At 44.0% G+C, this 19,365-nt stretch overlaps 1 protein-coding gene across 2 annotated transcripts in view; it reads right to left on the reverse strand.

The window, feature by feature from the left end:
* The window catches only part of DGKH (diacylglycerol kinase eta), a 173,731-nt gene extending 159,517 nt beyond the window's left edge, over nucleotides 1-14,214 (reverse strand). For both annotated transcript variants that reach the window (XM_082754715.1, XM_082754714.1), the window contains exons 1-2: nucleotides 14,141-14,214; nucleotides 7,431-7,628 (exon numbers count right to left, since the gene is read on the reverse strand). In XM_082754715.1, the coding sequence (XP_082610841.1) occupies nucleotides 7,431-7,628; nucleotides 14,141-14,194 (252 nt within the window). In that variant the 5' untranslated portion in view covers nucleotides 14,195-14,214. The remainder of the gene's footprint in view (nucleotides 1-7,430; nucleotides 7,629-14,140) is intronic.
* Between the last annotated feature and the right edge of the window lie 5,151 nt (nucleotides 14,215-19,365).

Genomic DNA, 19,365 nt, shown 5'->3' on the forward strand with positions numbered 1-19,365 from the left:
ATTTCTTCATACTTGTGCAATACATCAGGATAATTCCTACACGGTAAAAGTTTTATAAGTCAACCACGCTCTGACTTTGCGTACAAAATTTTGATGGCCCACATCCAGCAAGCACTTAAGCGCCGGCTTAATTTTAAGAAGTAATTAATCATATAAAAGTGTACAGGACGACTGAAGTATTTCAGTATGTGCTTAACTGTTTTACTAGAATAAATCTCTGATTTCTTTTTAAATACCATCTAATGCTCTGTTCTTATTTTTAGCATATCAATGAAATAATATTTATTTGGGGTCAGCATTGAGCTTGTTTGTTGTGATAAATGCAATGTTTACGTTCAGAAAGAATGATTTTTTCATTATTATGATGTGGAGGATGTAAGTTATGGATGCCCCCAAGCTAGGCTTTCTGCCATTGCTAGCAAAATGAGTGTTGTGGCTTGAACTTAGTATAACAGAGCTATTGCTACTGCACTAGTATTTAAGTAGCCTGATCCTTGTTTTTTAAAAAAAGAAAGATTTGGGAGAATGAAACTTACATTTGGTAGATAGAATGAGAAAGTATAAAACAGTAAGGGCAACGAAGCAAACAAAGGTGAAAGGATGAGTTATTTTTTTCATTAAAGACAAGGTCCAGGTATCAGAGCATAAAAATGGGGGGAAAAAAAGCTAGCCATGCTGTCAATAACTTTATAATATCATATCCACCTGTGTTAGAAATAACAGTAAAGAACATTATGTGAAAAAATAGAAGAATCTCAAAAAAATAATGGCCAACTAGAAAAAATACAGCTCTTGTGGCTCCTCCGCTAGTAGCATCAGTTTAGGTGAGCTACTGATCCACCTTCACAAGACACTGAGCCATGTATTAATCATCACTATCAGAAGAGCAAAAAAAAAAAACAAAACACCAAAACATGGAAATTAATACAGAAACATTCTTTTATACCCAACACTCCGTATTCAAAGCTTCAATGAAACCACATACAAATACACGACACTTAATATAACCTTCTTGCTGTACTTAGATTTTGAAGCCTCCAGACTGCATATGCTGCTCTGTAGAGCCCTTAAAGAAGCACAGTTGGTCAGAGTTCAAAGAAAATGAAAGTAACACTATTGAGGAAAAAAAAAAAAAAAAAAGAAAGAAAGAAAAAAAAAAAACTTAGGCTTTTGTGGCTCCAGAGCAAGAACACTGGTCTAAGCTGCCTTTTATCGTCTTCAGCTAGTCAAGAGGATTCAATACTTCCTTTCAGATAAAGGCTTTGTGATAGCCAGACAGACTATTCTTTTGATCACTACTTCAATTACAAAATCACTGTAATTCTGTGTGTTCTGTTACCCATATCCAAACTAAGCTGGATAGCCCAGCTAGCCATCCAGCAGTCACACAGCAGTCCTGTATCATGGATTCTGATGTAACTTCTGGAAACGATTTAAAATGTCCACAAATTATCTATATAGCCTTACATGGATAAAGATCCAGCTATAGAAAAGTCCTTTCTTGATCTCTGGCATGACTGTTACATGTCTTCAGGACTGTGCACGTGAAGTTCACAAGATAAGACACCTCAGAAAAGGATTCCCAGTTGTCATTTATTCTTGACTTACTCTCTTCTTGTGCTTCTTAAAACCAGAAAGACTCTCTAAATTGCAGAATAAGCTCAATGTCTTTCACCTGATCATCTTGAGAGAAAAGCATTCCCCAACTCCTCAGAACAAAACACAAAACAATCCAAATCTCTTATGTTAAAGATGAGAGTGTGATTATCTTGTCTTTTTTTTTTTCACATTCACAGCTCACCAGCTGGCTGAGAGGAAAAAAAAAAAAAAGAAAAAAAAAAAAAAGAAAAAAAAAGTATGATTTGTGTTATTTTTCAATACAAAATAGCATTAATCCTTTAACGATTCTAGAAATAAAAAAGGCAACATTTTCTTTGAAGACCCTCTTGCAAATATCCACTGAAAAATGTTTCAAGCTCCCCCTTCCTGATACTTCGCTAGCAATTTAAGCTTTGCCAATACACGCATCACTAAAATGCCTTAGCAGATTTCATTTCAGTTTTATACAAACATGTGTCAGAATTTGGAGTGGTAATGACCACTATGCTTTAAATAGTGTAACTCTTTCCAGGCTAACCCTACTCCCTTCAACAGAGCATGTTCAGTCATTTTTAACTTCCTCAAACTCCCATGGTTTTGGCTGAAACTTTCCATTAATCGACCCTTTTTTTGAAACCTTACGTAGAGATGCATCAAGTACAGGAAGCAACACATATTGCACACCATTTCAAGCTGAAAACTATTTTAATTCTTCCAGCCGTTCTCTAGAACTGAATAATACACATATGGATATGAAAACTTACATTTATTGCTCTGTGCTTTAGTACGTGTGTCTGCGTGCATCAGTGGCATGCACTGGTGGCTGATTCCAAATATCTCACTTGGAAATGAGGTTAAAGAACTCCAGGGAATCAAATCTGACAGAGATTTTGCGACAGTTGTGATAAACAGCTGGTGGAACACTTTACCAAGGCTGTATATACAATGCATGCAGTGGACAAGTAATTCACCTGCAGGACGAAAATCATGGGAAATATAATACTGACGACAGACACCCTGCAGCACCCTTAAATTGTTTCAGCAGACGCCGCCAGGTGCCAAGAGGGCGAGGGTGATTGCTGTGCACTGGGTCACCTTAGTTCTGCCCCACGCTGTGTAAACACGATGATAAAGTTTTAGTGACGCTACTTATGTTACCGCAGTGGGGAAATAAATGGCAAATTACAATGCATTTTGAAGTCATGCGGACTCAGGCAGTCCTAATGCACACAGAGAAGCCACAGGAGGGTTAGATTTGCTACCATGGCATTCTCTTGAGAAATTCTGGTACATAAAATCACATTTCCTTAATCAGAAAGGAATCAAGCACTATTTAGCTGAGTAAATCAGGACCTACCAAATAATAAAAGCTAGATAAAGCAGATTACATTACACAGAATGACGTTGGCGAAGCCTAGCACCAACACCAACCACGGGGCTTTACATTTAGTTGAATTAACAAACTATAGCAATTGGAGAGAAATGTATAACAGAAACAAACAGGAAGTGACTACTGGGACTTGGCACTGCGAAATGTCACCATATGGAAGAGTTTAGAAACTTTTTGAAGGCTCAGTTCCTAAATGGCTGGTGTTATCCACTAAGGCCAATAAAAACACAGTGGGAATTTAATTAATTTACTTTTATTACTCTGTAATGATTTAGGATATCTAAAAAAAAATATATATTAAGACCCCAGACAAGTTAATTCTGGTAGCAAGTCTTGCAATTGAACTAAATAGCACTGTATCATTTCCACTAATTATAAGATAGCCATACTTCAGCAAATCTCCCACACTACAGTAATTTCATTATTTCAAACAAACAAGCAAACAAAAACACTTAGGGTGAAGGAGGTGAAGAAAGCATTCTCCCTGATATGCTGCAAGTGTATTTATCTCGCTAAATACACCCTATTTTCTTACATTTCCTGATTCATGCTTTCTGCTCCAGAATGTCTGCTTCATCCAAAAATAAACACAGGCCAGATACCCAATCGCAGATTTGAGAGCAAAACATGTATCCAGCAGAGCTTTCCCATTAACTGCACATGGACCCATCTCAGTAGGAAGCCAGGTCAGCAATGAAAGTGCTATTCTTCATACCCACTTTGTAGCAGAGAGAACTCAAGACAGGAGCAGGAGCTATAACCATACTCTTCTAACTGCTCTGCTTCCAAGCATGCAGGGACCACTTCATCTATTTTCTTGTGCTTGCCCCCAAGATGAGCAGGGAGGGGGAAAAAAGGTGTCAGCTCTAATTTGAACCTTCCTGTCTCAACAGGTTCCAGCGATAAAGAACTAAAACAACAAACTTCTTTTTAAGAAGTGTACTTGACACTACAGCAATTAACTTTAAAGAAATTAGAACCTAGCTGATGACAGGCAGAGTTTTCATACTGCAGCCCAAAAAAAATGAAATCATCTGTTTCATTTAAGAAAGGCACCAGCACTCTCTTAACCAGCATCTTTAAAAGTTAAGAAGACATATTTAACGCAGATGCAAGGAGAACTTTCCACAATTTAAATCCCCAGTATAACACTGCTTGTACATCATCATATACACTGCTTTAAGATCAGCTACAATTTTCCAGCATCATCATAAAAATAAAAACATCTATTTCAAAAGCAGTTTTTACCAAGACACTTCTTACATACTGAACATTGAGGTATCGCAGAAGGGAAGAAGTTGTGGGTAGACACAATGAAATCAAGAACTGTTTCAACACTCTCCATTTGGGATTTCAGCTCAAAAATGCTCAGCTTCACAGGGCATTTGCCACCTGTTTATTCTGTTGCACTTCCTCCAGGGAACACATATGTGCTCCACAGATGCAACAGCTTCCAGGATAAGGTTCAAAGATGCTGGCTTTAATCTTGTAGAAGTGCTAATTAATTTCGGTCCTGGCTCCCCTACTGCCACAGTATCACTCCATAAACACGTATGCGGCTGGAGTGAACAGCTCCTCGATGCAAGCGAGGTGCTGTCCCCCAGAACAGTTTAGTCCCTTGCGCTGCGACTTATTGTCTCCTCCTTGGTTTTGCAGAAACTAAAACATGTTGGTCCTCAGGTTTTCTGTATCGGGGAAATAAATCGTGGCTATATTTTGACACAAGACGTGCCTCTGAAAATGTGAGGAATAAGTAGAGATAAATTAAAATACAACAAGAACAGAAGTTACATAAATGGCCAGCCTAGCATCCATCCTTTTCTAGCAGTGATTTACTGTAAAAACAGTTACACTGAAATCAACCAAGCCATTTGCAGAGGAACTAAGTGTTCAATTTGAGCAAGTGGTGGCAAAATTGGACTACAGATCTCTAAGCAGAACAGTAAGCATGCGATTAGCATATCATATGCAAGCAATGAACTTCAGTGTAATTACATTTTCTTTCTTTCCATTTTCCCATTCTGTTTTTCACTCCCTTCCCACCCCCTTGGCCAAGTAATTAATTGTTTGCACTTAGGAAGAAGAAGGCAAAGCTTCAAAACTCACTTTGAGCGCTACAGGTGTTAGAGATCAACAAACCTATTTTTACACCAGGGAAAAGGTTTTGCTCTTCTACATGCTTTTGCTAAATCTTATTATATAGATGCTAAAAAAAAAATCCACTACTGAAGGGTTCTGTCTGCGAAGAATCACCATATGGTAGCTTTCACAAATGATCAACTGTACCAAAACATCTAAAAATAACATCTTCCTTAAGTAAAATAAAAACAATTACCAGCAGAGACTTTTGGGTACTGTTCTACGCTAAGGAATCAGTACCACGTTGCTGAAATGTTTCAAGTAAGTATATAAGCAACCTCCAGAGAAAAACGGCGCTGTGTTAAATGGCCCACGAACATCAATGATAAATGTAATATACATGTTTTGGGTTCTTTCAGAAGTCTATTCTTAGCTGTAAGACAAACCCCATCCATTTAATTAAAACCTTAGCTTACAAACACATTCACAGAGTAAGTGAAGCTTAACAAATCTAATTTGAATGAAAGGGACTAGCTGGGTAAAAGAGCAGTTCCCTGATGTTCCTTGCTCTAGTGGTTTCATGTAACCACTGATCACCAACTACTACAACAGCAAACATGCAACACCCTTAAACTAAATGGGAGTTGTCTGTCTAAATATAGCTACTTTTAAATAATGCATCGTGAGTTATAAAATAAAGTGCTACTGAATTATTTAACCCAGGTCTCATCTTTAACAAAGATATATCACTTTTAATTAAATGGGAAGTTATTTATAGTCTTGGTTACATATTATTGTAAATTGCAACCAGTAAAGCAACATTTTACAAAGAGGTACTAACCAGTTATGCCAGTAGCCAGTTTTTCCTATACAAATCCAATTCACAGAAACAGAACTAAGATAAGCAAAATCATCACTTTCAGAGTTGCCTTAAAACTTCAGAAGATGACAGTTTGGCACTCATTCACAGCCCTCAGTCACAGAATATCCCACCAACCCATAACACTTGGCAAGAATTCATTGGCACTTCACGCTCACAAAACTGTTTCAATAACATTCATAATCCCCACGTTTTCTTTACACAAGCACCAGCCTCTAAGAGAGCAAACCCTTGAATACACTTAGCACTACTACAGTTGAAAAAGCATCCCGCTCTGTCACTTGTAAAACGTTTTGAAGACCGGCACACAGAAGCAGTGTTAAAGATGAAAGTTGGTGCCTGGCTGTGTTTTCAACGCAATGTAACAGTTGTATATTATTTACTATAGTAACCCTCCAGCCAGGCCTAACATCTGCAACTGCAAAATTAACGTTTAGCAATCAAAGGGGGATGACACGTTGTGTTTAGAAGGTTTCTGGAAAAAATTGCCTTCCACCTTACATAATGGGATAAGAAACTATTAAACAACGAATGTTTCTTGTTGAAAGGTGCCAGCACTCGGGATGTGGCATGTGAAGCAGGGTGAAAGCACAGCACCAAACCAGCAGGAATCACAGGCAGATCCTTGCTGGCTTTAACGGGTAAAGGAAACAACACATGACCTGTAGAAATCAAGCTGTAAGTGCGATCTGTCTGGGCCTGTACGGAGTCACTCAGCCCCTAAAAACAGGCTCCACTGATACTTAGGAAAAGAAACAGCCGTGTTCCTGAGCTAACCCCAACAGGGCATCCGGAGAACGTGGACCAGGGGTTGCAGGAGGTTACGGGAGCCTCCCGTGCGAGTGCAGTCTCGTAACTTGTCTACTTCTAAACACGTGCGCGTTAACCTCACGGGGTTGGGAGGCTGCAAAGCGATGTGCCCGCCACCCAAAAGTTGAGCAGAGGATTCCCCTGGGGGAGCAGCTCCCCCCCCTACCCCGAGCCAGCCGCTGCTCAGAGCAACTTTGACAGCTGCTGGGCGCCCTCGCACCTACAGCCCGGAGGCAGCGCTGCCTCCCCCTGCCTCGCACGGCCCCTCCTGCTCCCAAACCGGCTCGGGACCTGGCTCCGGGGGTGCAGGACAAGCCGTGCAGGGCGGGATGCCGCCGAGGAAGAGGAGCAGGAGGGAGGCAGCCGCCGCTTCCCCCACACCCCGGAGGCAGGCGGGGCGGCTGCCGGCCGCCTTTTGGCAGGCGGTTTCCCCTCCGGCCCCGCGGCCCCGCCGCCCCGGGGGGCTTCCTGCCAGCCGGGGACAGATGTGGCCAAAACAGCTGGCCGGGGAGGAGGGGAGAGGGAGGGAGGGAAGGAAGGAAGAGGCGCAGCTGCCTCGCCCCCGCCGCCCCGGGGGGCAGAGGGATGCGCTCGGGATGCGGCGGCTGCCCCCGGGGCGGTCGAAGTGGCCCCCGGGGCGGCGGGGCTGGGCGGCTGCCTCCCCCCTTTTACCTTGCTGCGGATCTGCCCCGAGGTGGACACTTTGCGGATGAGTTTTTGGGGGCCCTCGTGCTCCCCTTCGCTGTCCGACGACTCGTCCGCTGCCCCCACCGCCGCTCCCACCGCCGCCGGGTGCTGCTGGGGCTGCTGCTGCTGCTGGATGCCGCCGCCGCTCATCCCCGCCTCGGCCCCGGCCATCTTCCCGGACTCCTGCCGAGAGAGAAGCACACCAGCCCGGCTCAGCCAGGGCAGCCGCTGCCGCTCCCCTCCCCGGGGAGGAGGAGGAGGAGGAGGAGGAGGAGGAGGGACGGGAGGGTGGGGAAGGAGGCGGCGCAGAGGGGAGGGGACGGAGGCGGCCGCGGGGACCGAGCCGGGGAAGAGCCGGGCGCCGACAGCGCGGCCGCCATCTTCCGCCGGCCCGGCCCCCCGCGCCCTCAGCCCCGCTGCGAGCCCTCAGGGGCGACAGCCGGGTGGCCCCAGGGCTCCTTTTCCCCTTGGGACACTCGTGGCGGGTGTCCCTGGTGGCTGAGGCACCTGCCCAGGTGCGTGGAGCCGAGGTGTGCCCGAAGGAGAGCGGCCCCCCGCTATCGCTCTGCCAAGGAGGCGGCGGGCGGAATGGGGGCACCTCGCCTCCAAGTGGGACGTGGTGACCGTCCTGCCTCCTGGCATGAGGAGAGGGAACCGTCCTGCTCCGAATTTGGGGACGCTATTTTGGAATTTGGGGGCAAGTTGCAGGGAGCACGGGCAGCAACCTGGAACGGGGTGTATGGCCGTGTATACATCCATACACCTCGTACTCCCCATCCACTCTGTGGCATGGAGGTGTGTGACCACCACCCGTATCTTTCAAGCACTGGACAAACTCATGGATTGCTTTCCCCTTGTTCCCTCATAAGCCTTTAATTTTCTTATTCCTTTGTTACAATTACTGCTTTAAGAGTAGCCTTTTTGGGGGGAATAAACAAAGGGTCACTTTTCCCTGTTTGTCTCCGATCTGGCAGCTCGCACGATCCAGCCTTGTCACCACATGTTCTGAATTGTGGGACTTGGAAATTATTGTGGCTTGCATGTAGTCAGTGTTCAAAATAAGCACTTAAATCACAGCAATGCTAAATAAGATGCACAGATCTCGAGTGCACGGACTGGATTAAACATAAGAAAGCAATCAATACTTGCGGCTTCTATATTCCCACAATTCTATTTATATTTCTAGAAAGGGAACTGACATCTCTAATACGCTAGTACAAGTGCCGCAGTACCTAAACATGAAGAAGCTGATGAGAAACAAAGCCAAAACGTACAACCTATCCTACAGTGCAAACACTTTGCTGCGAGCTTAATTTCATAGACTGGAACATCCCATTTCCTTTATTGGGACTCCTATTCATTGCAGGTGAAATTAAATGTTTCCATGAAGCCTTGCTGTTTTTGTGTCTTGGTTTTGTGTCACTGCATCAGGTAGTTCCAACGAGGTCCTACTCCACTTCTCTGTGTAGGGTCACTACTATTAAGGTATATTTTAGAGTTTTGACAGTATAACCTACTTTTATTACTACAATATAATAGGGCCCAAGTCTTACCACTGACATTGTATCTCAAAATAGATTAAATTTTCCGTATTGATTAATGGTGAAATATTGGAGCCTTTTGAAGGTAAATGACAATTGAATGTTGCAAGTAGATGACAAGACCAGGTTTGCTAATTAACGCTAACACGTATTGCATAGGATTGAGACTGTGATTTGAGGAACACTTAGTGCTAATAGGATGCCTGCAACACTCACTAGCTCCATTTAATCCAACTGAATTAAACAGCACTTAGACGAACAACTCCATCACTGTTAAATTTGTTCCCACACTAAAACAGCATTCAAAATTATGGTGTATGTGACAGCTGTGTATCTGTCACAAGGCTAACATCCTATGCAAAATTACATGCAAAATTGTATACAAGTAGACATTTCACCTTCCAAAAATAAGGTGAAAAGGAGAGATATTATATGTAATTTTGGATTATTACCTTTGAACTTGGGATGATCATAAAGTTGACCCTGTTGGTGACCCTAAATTTGCATCTTTGGGTAATACACATATATATATTTTTATATATATATGGTTTTTTTTTTTGAATGAATGAATGAATGAATGAATGAAATGTAATTTTGTTGCTTGTTCCTTCAATATTCACACCTTGATCCTGAAAACAGTGAGTGGTTAAAGTGTACTTCTAAAAACAGCTTTCCGATGGACTTTTGGAATAATAGCTACATGGCATTACTATTTTCCTGAACAAGACTCTAATCTGGTTTGTTTTCAAACCAATTTTACATTTTGTTACGCTGCAAGCTAATTCAAAAACTCATCTTGAATTTTATAAAACATTGGACCATTTAGCAATGGATGTAAATGCATTATTTTCTCATACGGTAGGTAATACACTGGGAAAATAGAAACAAGTTCATAATTTGCATTTTTTAATATAACAGTACCTGCCACATTCGATCAAGTGGCACTGCAACTGGAGGAGCTGCAGATCTCCTTCAATATCTGCATAGACAGCTTAGATTCTTTCCTCAAATACCTAAAACCTGTTAAATGAGTATCTGTAGGTGAAATGGGCAATAAATACAGTTCTCCAGCTTCTGTTCATGTTCTTAAGTAACAACTCGAGCTCCTGCACTGTGCAGGGGGGGGTCACAAGTCCTTGCATGGGCTACCCCATTGTCGTGTTCCTCTCCACTGGCTGGAGAAAAAAAATCAGTTACAAGGGGGAGGGCACCAGCCTTTCACTTGAAAGTGAGTCTCTTTCATCCTATCTTGCTAGACTTCAGAACTGAAGTACTGGAAATGTTCTCTCGTCACTTCATGTGGAGAGCTGAGTAGTAACAACCCAGATCTGCAGATGTAGGAAATGTCCCACAAGTACAGTTTGGTTTCTACATACGGTTTCTGCAAGGTATGCAGGGAATTTGTAAAATTCTAGGTGCTAAAATCTGCCATCAGCTAGTGTTTTCAGTGTGTCTCAAATCAGAGAAAATGTGGGGTAAAGTACTCGAGTTATTCGGTCACATTAGTGTAGAAAGGTATTTCTACAAATCTATGTGTTGTCTGTGCACAGGAACAGCTTTAAAGATCTCACTGTTTTGACCAGTTCTGCTTTTCAAAGGCATTAATACATCCTCAGGGTCTAGTTTCAGTCGTTAACCAGGTGAAGCTGCCTGAGATATCCATGGGACTTTGCCTGAATAAGGACTGCCAGCTTGACTTCCATCACTTGCATCTCTCAGCCGTGACTTACCCAAGTGATTGATGTCAGATGCAATATGAGAAATAGCGTATAGCAGATTTCAGCTCAGGGAGTATAGCTATGAGTACGGTGCTACAAATGGCACCAGTAAAATCCTCTAGACTTCTGTAAGCTCTGAGTCAGGCTCTTGAAGAACACAGGGATAGATGTAGCCTTTAAAAACACATCCAATAATTGCACATGTTATGTCTTTCATTTAACATCCTCAGTTTCATGCTTCTTAATAATTTCCTTGAATGTCCTGCCTAAAGCATGTGAAAAGAGTTGAGAAAGGTTGGCATTTAAAGGGAGATTCTCAACTGATACAAAACAGCTCCACTGACATCATTTGGGCTACGGCAATTGATATCAGCAGATGATCTGCCCTTTATATTCAACGAATTCCAAAGTGCTGGGTAAATACATGCACTGTGAGAATGTTTTAACTGAACAGCTTCCAGTGCTGATAATAGCATATGCGTCGCTAAAAAGCATATGCAATGTACAAAAAATCCAAATACACATACGCTCCAGCTGCACTGGAGATTATAGTTTCTAATGCAGATTAACGCATCACTTGATTCCAGGAACAAAAAATGATTCCAGCTCTAATATTGATTCCTGGCATAATAGGCATATTTACCTCTTTTTCTCTAGGTCACTTTGGCATCTATAAACTGAAGGGCAATATGTTTTTTTCTCCACCTCAGAAGGTTGTTTTGAGGGGAGTTGGACAAATAATAGTATATGTGTCAGGTTGGCAACGCCCTGTTTAAAAGATTTTATTGAATCTTTGCTAATTTTGATGGTTAATGAAAACTATAGTTTTTAACCGGGCTCACCATACTGAGCAAATTAATTTCAGATCTACCTGTCTGCACTCCCTCTGCAGATCAAGTTAGCTATGTTGTTCTTACTTGGCTTCCTTACTTACCAAAGGGGAAGCCAAAATATAACGAAATGTATGCATACCATTGTTGAAGAGAGTAACTACTTTGCTGGTATTTACAGCAGTGTCTGTGTTTCGGGAGTAGCTGAAACCATTCAGCAACCTCTAGGTTACAAAACTGTTTTGTATGCTCCAGTTTGAAAAGGTGTAAAACAGCAGAGGTCAGCACAGTAAAGAAAGAGCTGCTGTGAAAATGTGTTAGGACGCACCTATGGATTTCAAGGTGAAAGGTAAAGTCAAGACTCAGGTCCAATATAAAACATGAAAGTAGGGTATAGAACTTTGTAACGTATATTATGTGTATTTTGAGTACAAAACTGCATCTCCCTTTGAAGAGTTCAGGATGATACACTTACATTTTCTGTTACTTCTCTTTAGCTACATCATGGAGGGCCTGATGCCACTCCAACTGAAGTCAGGAGAAGGTTGTCTATTCAAAAGTGAGCCCTGAATTAAGGAGAGGATTTTATAGATGTCTGAAATTTCACACAGACAATTTCAACCCTGACATTTTCAAAGGAGAAGCTGCGGCTCCATTTGATGTCGGTCAGTTATTTCTCAGGACAGCTGTAGGAACAGTGCTTCCAAATGACTCCTGACAATTTGCATAGGTAATTACCGTGCACAGATTCATAAACTGCAATCAAAAGTTTCACCTCTCCTGTTGCTCTTTTTCTGTGTTTTGAGAGCTAGGGAGAGGTCTGGGCACTTTTTTTTTTTTTTCTTCATCATCTTCACCTAAATCTCCCTTTGTCCCCATTATAATAAAAAGCCCACTTAAAAGCAGATCATCTATACAAAGAAGAACAATGTGGCTCTTGCCACAAAGACTATGTATTTTACCAGCAGGTTACCAGGTAGAGGACTGAGTGCTTTAGCTGAAATTTGAGGCTTGTAAAGGAAATTAGTGCAGTGGTTAACCTTAAAACTGCATTCATGTGTGTACTCTGAACAAATGCAGCAATGAAATGATAAACATGACCCAAATCCTGTCCTCTACTGGGGGGAGGGGGAGGCTGAGGGGGGGGGAAAATAGGAAAGATAAAAGATGTGCTCCTTGTTTATCTGAGCCCTGTGCACAGAAGGAAGCAGGCTTGGATGCTTCAGCCAGAACTCCGCATTTCCAAGCGGAGGGGCTGCAATCCATCTGCCTCCCGAGTTTCATCTGAGTTTCGGATGACGGCAGCCAATTTAAATGTCACTGCTTAATAGGATAACGCGTTCGCGGGGAATCAGATTCGCCGCCTTCCTCCCACGGTGTCTTCGTCTCCCCAGGCAAAAATCTCGGGTTCGCCTTTGCGTGATCCTTTTGGTGTCAGCTCCATATTACCGGAACACGCATACAGCTGTTTTCCCTATCACAGCTGCATCTCCGGCAGCAGCTTCGGGGGCTGAGGACTGCAGAGGGCGGTGAAGGGGGATGTTGAACTTCACAACAAGAATGAGGCCAGTAAAAATGTGTTCGGGAGGGCACGGGGCTACAGATCCTAGTCGGGAAAGGGGTGATTTTAGTTCCCCGTGGGTATCTCCAGGGATCAGAGCGAGCAGGCTGGGACAGCCAAAGTGTGGCTCTCCCACAGCTGCTGTTTAAAACTGGGTTTACAAGTAAACCCAGGAGCCCTGGACTCATACAGTGAGATGTCAAAAAAAAAAAAAAGGCACAACCATCCAAGGGGGAGCTTGGCAGTGGCGTGGGTGCGTGCTTCACGCCATCTCCCCAAGTTCAGGGCCAGAGCCAGCCTAGCCTTGACCTCTCGGATAGCCTGGAATCTCCCGAGTGGCCACCCAAAGCCTATTTTTAGCCCTCCCTGCCTGGTGAGTGTGTGCGTGTGTTTGCACAATGGAGAAAAACCCAACGGCGGGACCAGACGACACCGAGAAGGGAAATCTGATTTTATCGCCCGCTGAGGATGCCGGTGACATGATTTCCTTCGGGCTGGGAGGAGGGTCTCCGAGTTGCTCAAACAAACCCCAAAGCCACCCCAACTCCCTCCCGGCCAGTTTGGGGACCCCAGTTTGGTGGCACCCCCTTTGCCCGTGCCCTGTGAGGCGAGGTGACCGCGGGGCACCCCAGCCCGGCTCCGCTTCGCCGTAAGCGAGCGCAGCTCGGCCGATACACGACGCTTGTACGGTTGCCGTGGCCTGGCTGCAAACATTTAATAATAACGATAATAAAAGAGAATTTTTAAAAGTGTCTCTTTCTGGAAACCTCCTCCCTGTCCCTTCACGGGGTGCTTTCGCCGTGCTAAGGAGGCGGCTGAGCGGTGCCCCCCCCCCCCCCCCCTTGCTCCGTTTAACCCCAGTAAAGTTGAGGGAAGGCTCGGGGCAGCCCGATGAGCTCCCCGAGAGCCGGCGGGGCTCCGGGCCGGCAGAAGGGAAGACGGGGGGGAAGCGGGGACAGGGCTGACAGCCCTGCTGAACAATAGGGAAGCGGGCAGGAAGGCGGGTAGGAAATGCCTGTGCGCTGCGAGGCATGCATGTACCTACCAGTTCCTCCCAGGCGGGGCTGCGGGCGCCGTACGGGTGGCCGTGCTCCTCCATCCCCCCCGCAGCAGGTAGCCCAAACCTCGCCGGGGAGAGCCCTTCCCTCCTGCCTCCGCCGCTCCGGCTCCCTGCACGTCCCCACCGCCACTCTTCCTCCTCCTCCCCCCCCCCCACCCCGTTTCCCCCCCCACCCCGTTTCCCCGCTCCTCCCTTTTCTCCCCCGGCCCCCCCTCTGGCCCCAGGCGCCGCCCCGGGCTCCTCGCCCCCTCCCCGGGGAAGAGCCGAGGATTAGGGGCAGGTCGCCTCGGGTATAAGCCGGTTGGAGGCTGCTCCGGCCGTCGGAGCTGGCCACAGCCCCCCCAAGGGGAGCTGGGGGGGTGCTGGGTGCCCGGAGCCCCCCGACGGGCCGCCCCTCGCACCGCGCCCCCAGCCCAAGGGGGACCGGGAGGCATCGGGGGGAGCCCCTTGGCCATGTAGGACGGAAGGGGACACACATTTTAGCCCCTCGTGGGCAGCCCCTTGCCCACGGAGGGGCTCTGTGGGCATCGAGGCCAGGGCCAGAGGCACCTGTGGTGGCCCCCGTGCTAAAACAGGCCGTGAGGTGGCTGGCACCGCACACCACCCGTGTGTGTGGGGCCACCATGCCTCGTGGAGCAGCAGGATCCCTCTGCCCTCCACCGAGCCTGTTGTTAATCCACAGTGTGTACGCTCCTAGTCTTCTCAGTTTACTAGTTACCAGCGCACCCTTGAACACCAGCCAATGTGTTACGGCTCTTCGAGTGGAGCTCGTACCTCCTACAAACTCAACGCTTTCACTTATTGCTTTCTTCCCCTCCTTGCAGAAGGCCAGGAGATGTGAAAGAGGAGGGTTGCAGAGAAGTTAGGAAATGAAGCTCAGTCACCATCTGAAACGATGCCTTTCCCTCCAGCTTTTCTATATTTCTTTTCATTCCTGCCTGCCCTTTGGAATTTGTAGCTATCGGGCTTGATCGCAAAACCTAGTCTCTGGGTCGCCTGCTTGATAACTCCCAACATCAGAAAAGCAGAATTCACAAGAAAGAAGAAAGGAAATTGTATTTATTGTATTTAGAGATGCATTCATTTTCTTCACAACTTACAGCTTTCATACAGAAAATTGGGACGCTGCCACCTGAGCTCTAACTTTTGCAAAATACATTGGCAGTTTAGAAAAAGTAGCATGTGCACTGTTGCCAAAAAAAAGGTGAAGTGCTATCTGTATTTTACTAAGCCTATAGAAAATCCCATTAATCCTGTGCTGCACCCCTAAACCAGGCCCAAAGGAGTGCCACAGTGGTATAGCTCATTTGGGGAAGTGAGATTGCTGCCTTTCTTCCAGCAGTAGAAAAAGGAACTATTTGTGTTGATAATAAGTTTATCAGTGGTCTGTTGATGAACTGCCCTCATTGTAAGACTAACCTCAGAAGGAAGCAAACAAGATGACTTTGAGAATGTTGCTTTTTGGAAGACAGCTTTCTAAAGCTGATGGTGAGAAATGGTACGTGGTTGTCCAAGGATGTTTGTTCTCCTTCCCTTTACCCCCAGGTGTGACATATTGCTAAGGAATGTCATCCCACAAGGGGCTGTGCACTAAGAAGTGGTGTCAAAGAAATATTAGCCAGCTCCCCTCCTTTCCTCACGATGTGCTGCAGGATCTCACGTGGTGGTGGTTTGTACCTCTTGACATCCAGTCTCTTTGGCTGTGGCCACACTGAGGGCTTTGAGGCAAAAGTGGCCAAATATTAAATATACGTCATCCTAGCACCTTGTTGAACCATGAAAACTTAAAACTCATATCTAGGAACACACCCCTTCAAGCTTCTCCTTCAGCTCCAGCGCTGTACGTACCCTTCTATCTTGAAGTTCAGACAGGTTCTTGCTGTGCCCTCAGCCCCATTTTTGGTTTCACATGTCCTAAAACGTATACATGTGACTAAATAGACAGACAATTGCATTTACCTCATTTCATCCCCTGGTGTTCAAAACTTGGTTTCTATTAGTGGAAAGCTAGTACAGGCCCCCAAAGATTACAACAGCCTACTTAAGTTTAAGGTCTTGTTGGATAAGGAAGACAGAAATCAGATCCTACACGCTCTAAATGAAAGCTGCAATGCAATTTCAGATCAGGCCTGTCCTTTGGGGCTACAAAATGCCAAATTTGGTTTCTGTGACAGGGACAGATTCATGCTTGTTGATGAGCTCTGCCCTACATGATTTCCCTTTGCGTGAGCTCTGCTCACCAGGTTGAAGAGCCCAGTTTTACCAAGGTCTCTGCGCTGCTTGGCTGAACTGGTTGAAAATCACAGGCAAAGTATTTCTCTGAAAAATGTAATTCTGTCAAAGCTGATATGGAATTTGAGGATAAATGTCAGAATCAGAGAGTTTATATATATATATATATATATTTCATCAAGATGCTGCCACATTTGCAGAGGGGCAAGGGAACTGCAGGCAGGCCCAAGGCAAGGATAAACTTAGAGAATAGGTAGAGGAGCAGCCCACTAAAATAAGCTGTGGTCATCTGGCCCCTGGGAGAAGGGGACAGTGGTTTGGGACAAGACTTTACCAGAGGCAGGTCTTCACAACTGGCTTGGGAACAGGCATCAAAACATCTCCAGCACAGCCTGGGGGTGTGTTTCATTTCATCCTGACTTTGACTTTGTTCCAAGTTGTGTGCTTATTTTTTCTTCAGGTTTTTCCACTTAGTCTAGACATTTGGGTTTGAATTTCTCAGTAGTCTGCTGTATATGCTGTGTTCAAAGATGCCTCATATCCCTCTGTCTCTTCTGTTCCCTGCCCTTAATGACTCAGTGAAAACTGGTTCAACAAAGTGAATGTTTCATTATTGACATTTTTTACATGAAGTGCATTGAAAATAGCAACACATGCCTTCTTTTTCTGAGCAAAATATTTTGGCTATGTTGGACACACTGAAACATACAGATTTTGATTCAAATGCTTTGTTTAGACATTCACAAGGGAAAGCCTCCACCTCCTTAAATATTTCCATTCCTTGGCGGTGGGAGGTTGAATTGAACCTTCAATTTTTTGCCCTAATTTGAGGTAGAAAGATTTTAAAATAATTATATTTTTTCTGCATTTTTCTGTATCATTTGGCCATCATTCCTTTAGCATATACCACATAAAGAGCATATACTAATTGTTATCAATTTAGGCTAACATGAAACTTCCTTCTTTTCTCCACACAGAATATGCAAGCCTACTCTGAGTAAACTCTTCAAGGAAATGTTGTTGCTCATTCTCCTCATAGTAAACATGCCTGTTGTTTTTGTTTTGTTTTGTTTTGTTTTGTTTTTCAGTTAAGTAATTTTGCATAACATCTGAAGGTAAGGGTTGATCAACATGGAAATTGTGTTGTCCCTGCCAGACAGATAGGGGGTAGCAACCCCACAGTAGATCATTAAAATGAGAAATATATTAATAGCAGAGCAAAATACACATACTTTTCAACATGGCAACCTTTCAGATAAAGCTGAAGTAACAGAATGGTTCAAGAAACACATTTTAAAATGAACATATATTTTATTTAATAACATTAATTATTGGCAAAATCTTGATACCTGCCTTGAAGCCCACTCCCTTCTGTCTATGAGGGTGTTTGGGCAAAAAAAAAATTATAGTAGTTTTCTTCAAGAAGATTTCTCCCAGTTTACAATGTCTTTTTTCTGTTTGGACTGTTTTGCACATGGCACCTCAAAAAACGCTCTTGGCCTACAATTTTTGTTCACAGACTTTCTCCATTGTGTGCCTTTTCTCTTCATTCTTCTTCTTCTTCTTGCTCTAATTGCTGCTTCTGTGTGTACATGTATGAGACAGGACACTTTTAAACAATTTCCCAGAGATTTGGGTGTCAAAAGGTGGAATTATTTCTGCAGTTGGCAAAATTGTGTCTATGGACTTAGGAAAGAGCTTCGTGAAGAAAGAAATCACAGTGAGAAGAAAGCCCTGGGAAAAGTTTTACCAAAGGACCTGCAGAGCTGTAGAGGGATAATCCACCTGCTACTTTCTTGCCTTCCACCAGTTTTATTTCCAAGTATTTTTCAAGTATTGCCAGCAGGTCAAGGGAGTTGATCCTTCCCCTCTGCTCAGCACCAGAGTATTGGGTCCTCCAGTGCAAGGGAGATGTAATGACCATGCTTCATGGCTGATCATCCATGTTAATAAGGACACTGAAACATTCTTCCAGTTTGTACATGAACCAGGGCTGACTGCCAATGGGTTGTCATCTTCTCTGTAGCCTCCTGGGAATACTTAGCTGAAACGTGGTTTCCTAGAAAAATGTCACATGGATATCAAAAACTTTAGTAAATTGATGCACAAGGCATATAACCAACCTACAGGTATGTTGCCCCATCACGGAAAGAAGTTGGGTTATTTGACTCTGTCCTTCAAATAGTTGTATTTATTATTCCTCTCCATGTTGTCTTCCAAGTTACATTATAATTCTGGAGAGAGTTGAAGTTTATTGAACGGATCGGTAACTCCTCAGTTCTTCCTTTCTCTCCTTTTTTTTAAAAGTTTCACTTCACAAGACAAGAAGAAGTGAACTGACTAAACACAGGCTGTATCTTCCCCTCATCTTTACCTACGAGACAAACACCTCTGACAAGGTTTTGCATTTGTGGTTTCAGAGTTTGAGAAGCCTGGCACAAAATCGAGCGTTTGCTTCTTTGAGTTCATTCAGGCTCTGCAGATGGAACTTTCTGATAAACATTTATTCTAAAAGAAAAAGAAAAGAGAAACAGATAGCAAAGAATATGGGTTACTGATGTGATACTTTAAAGTCACATAAAAATTAATTAATAGAGAATTATATTACTTCTGAAGCATTCGGCACCAAAATAAACATTTTATTTAAACAACCTATAAAGCACTAAAGGTTTATAGCAGAAAAATTGAGGAGGGGGAAAAGAACTTTGCCTCCCTCATAGCACTTAAAAAGGAGAAAACAGGTGGCAAAATGATTTGCTTGGAAAATGGAAAGAATTTAGCCCACCCAACAACTTGGCACTGAGCGGAGCCATCCCTTTTATCTTTTTATGTGTTCTACTAAGCACAATATTTGGGAGCTTTCCAACTACAGCAAATCAATATGTAAAATTCCTATTTTGGTCACCTCATTTCTTGCAATCTATCATGGTATACGTTCAAACAAAAAATTAAACAGATCTCTTTTTTTTCCAAAACCA

This window comes from Aythya marila (assembly GCF_965140915.1).
Source record: "Aythya marila genome assembly, chromosome: 1".
Classification (NCBI taxonomy): domain Eukaryota; kingdom Metazoa; phylum Chordata; class Aves; order Anseriformes; family Anatidae; genus Aythya; species Aythya marila.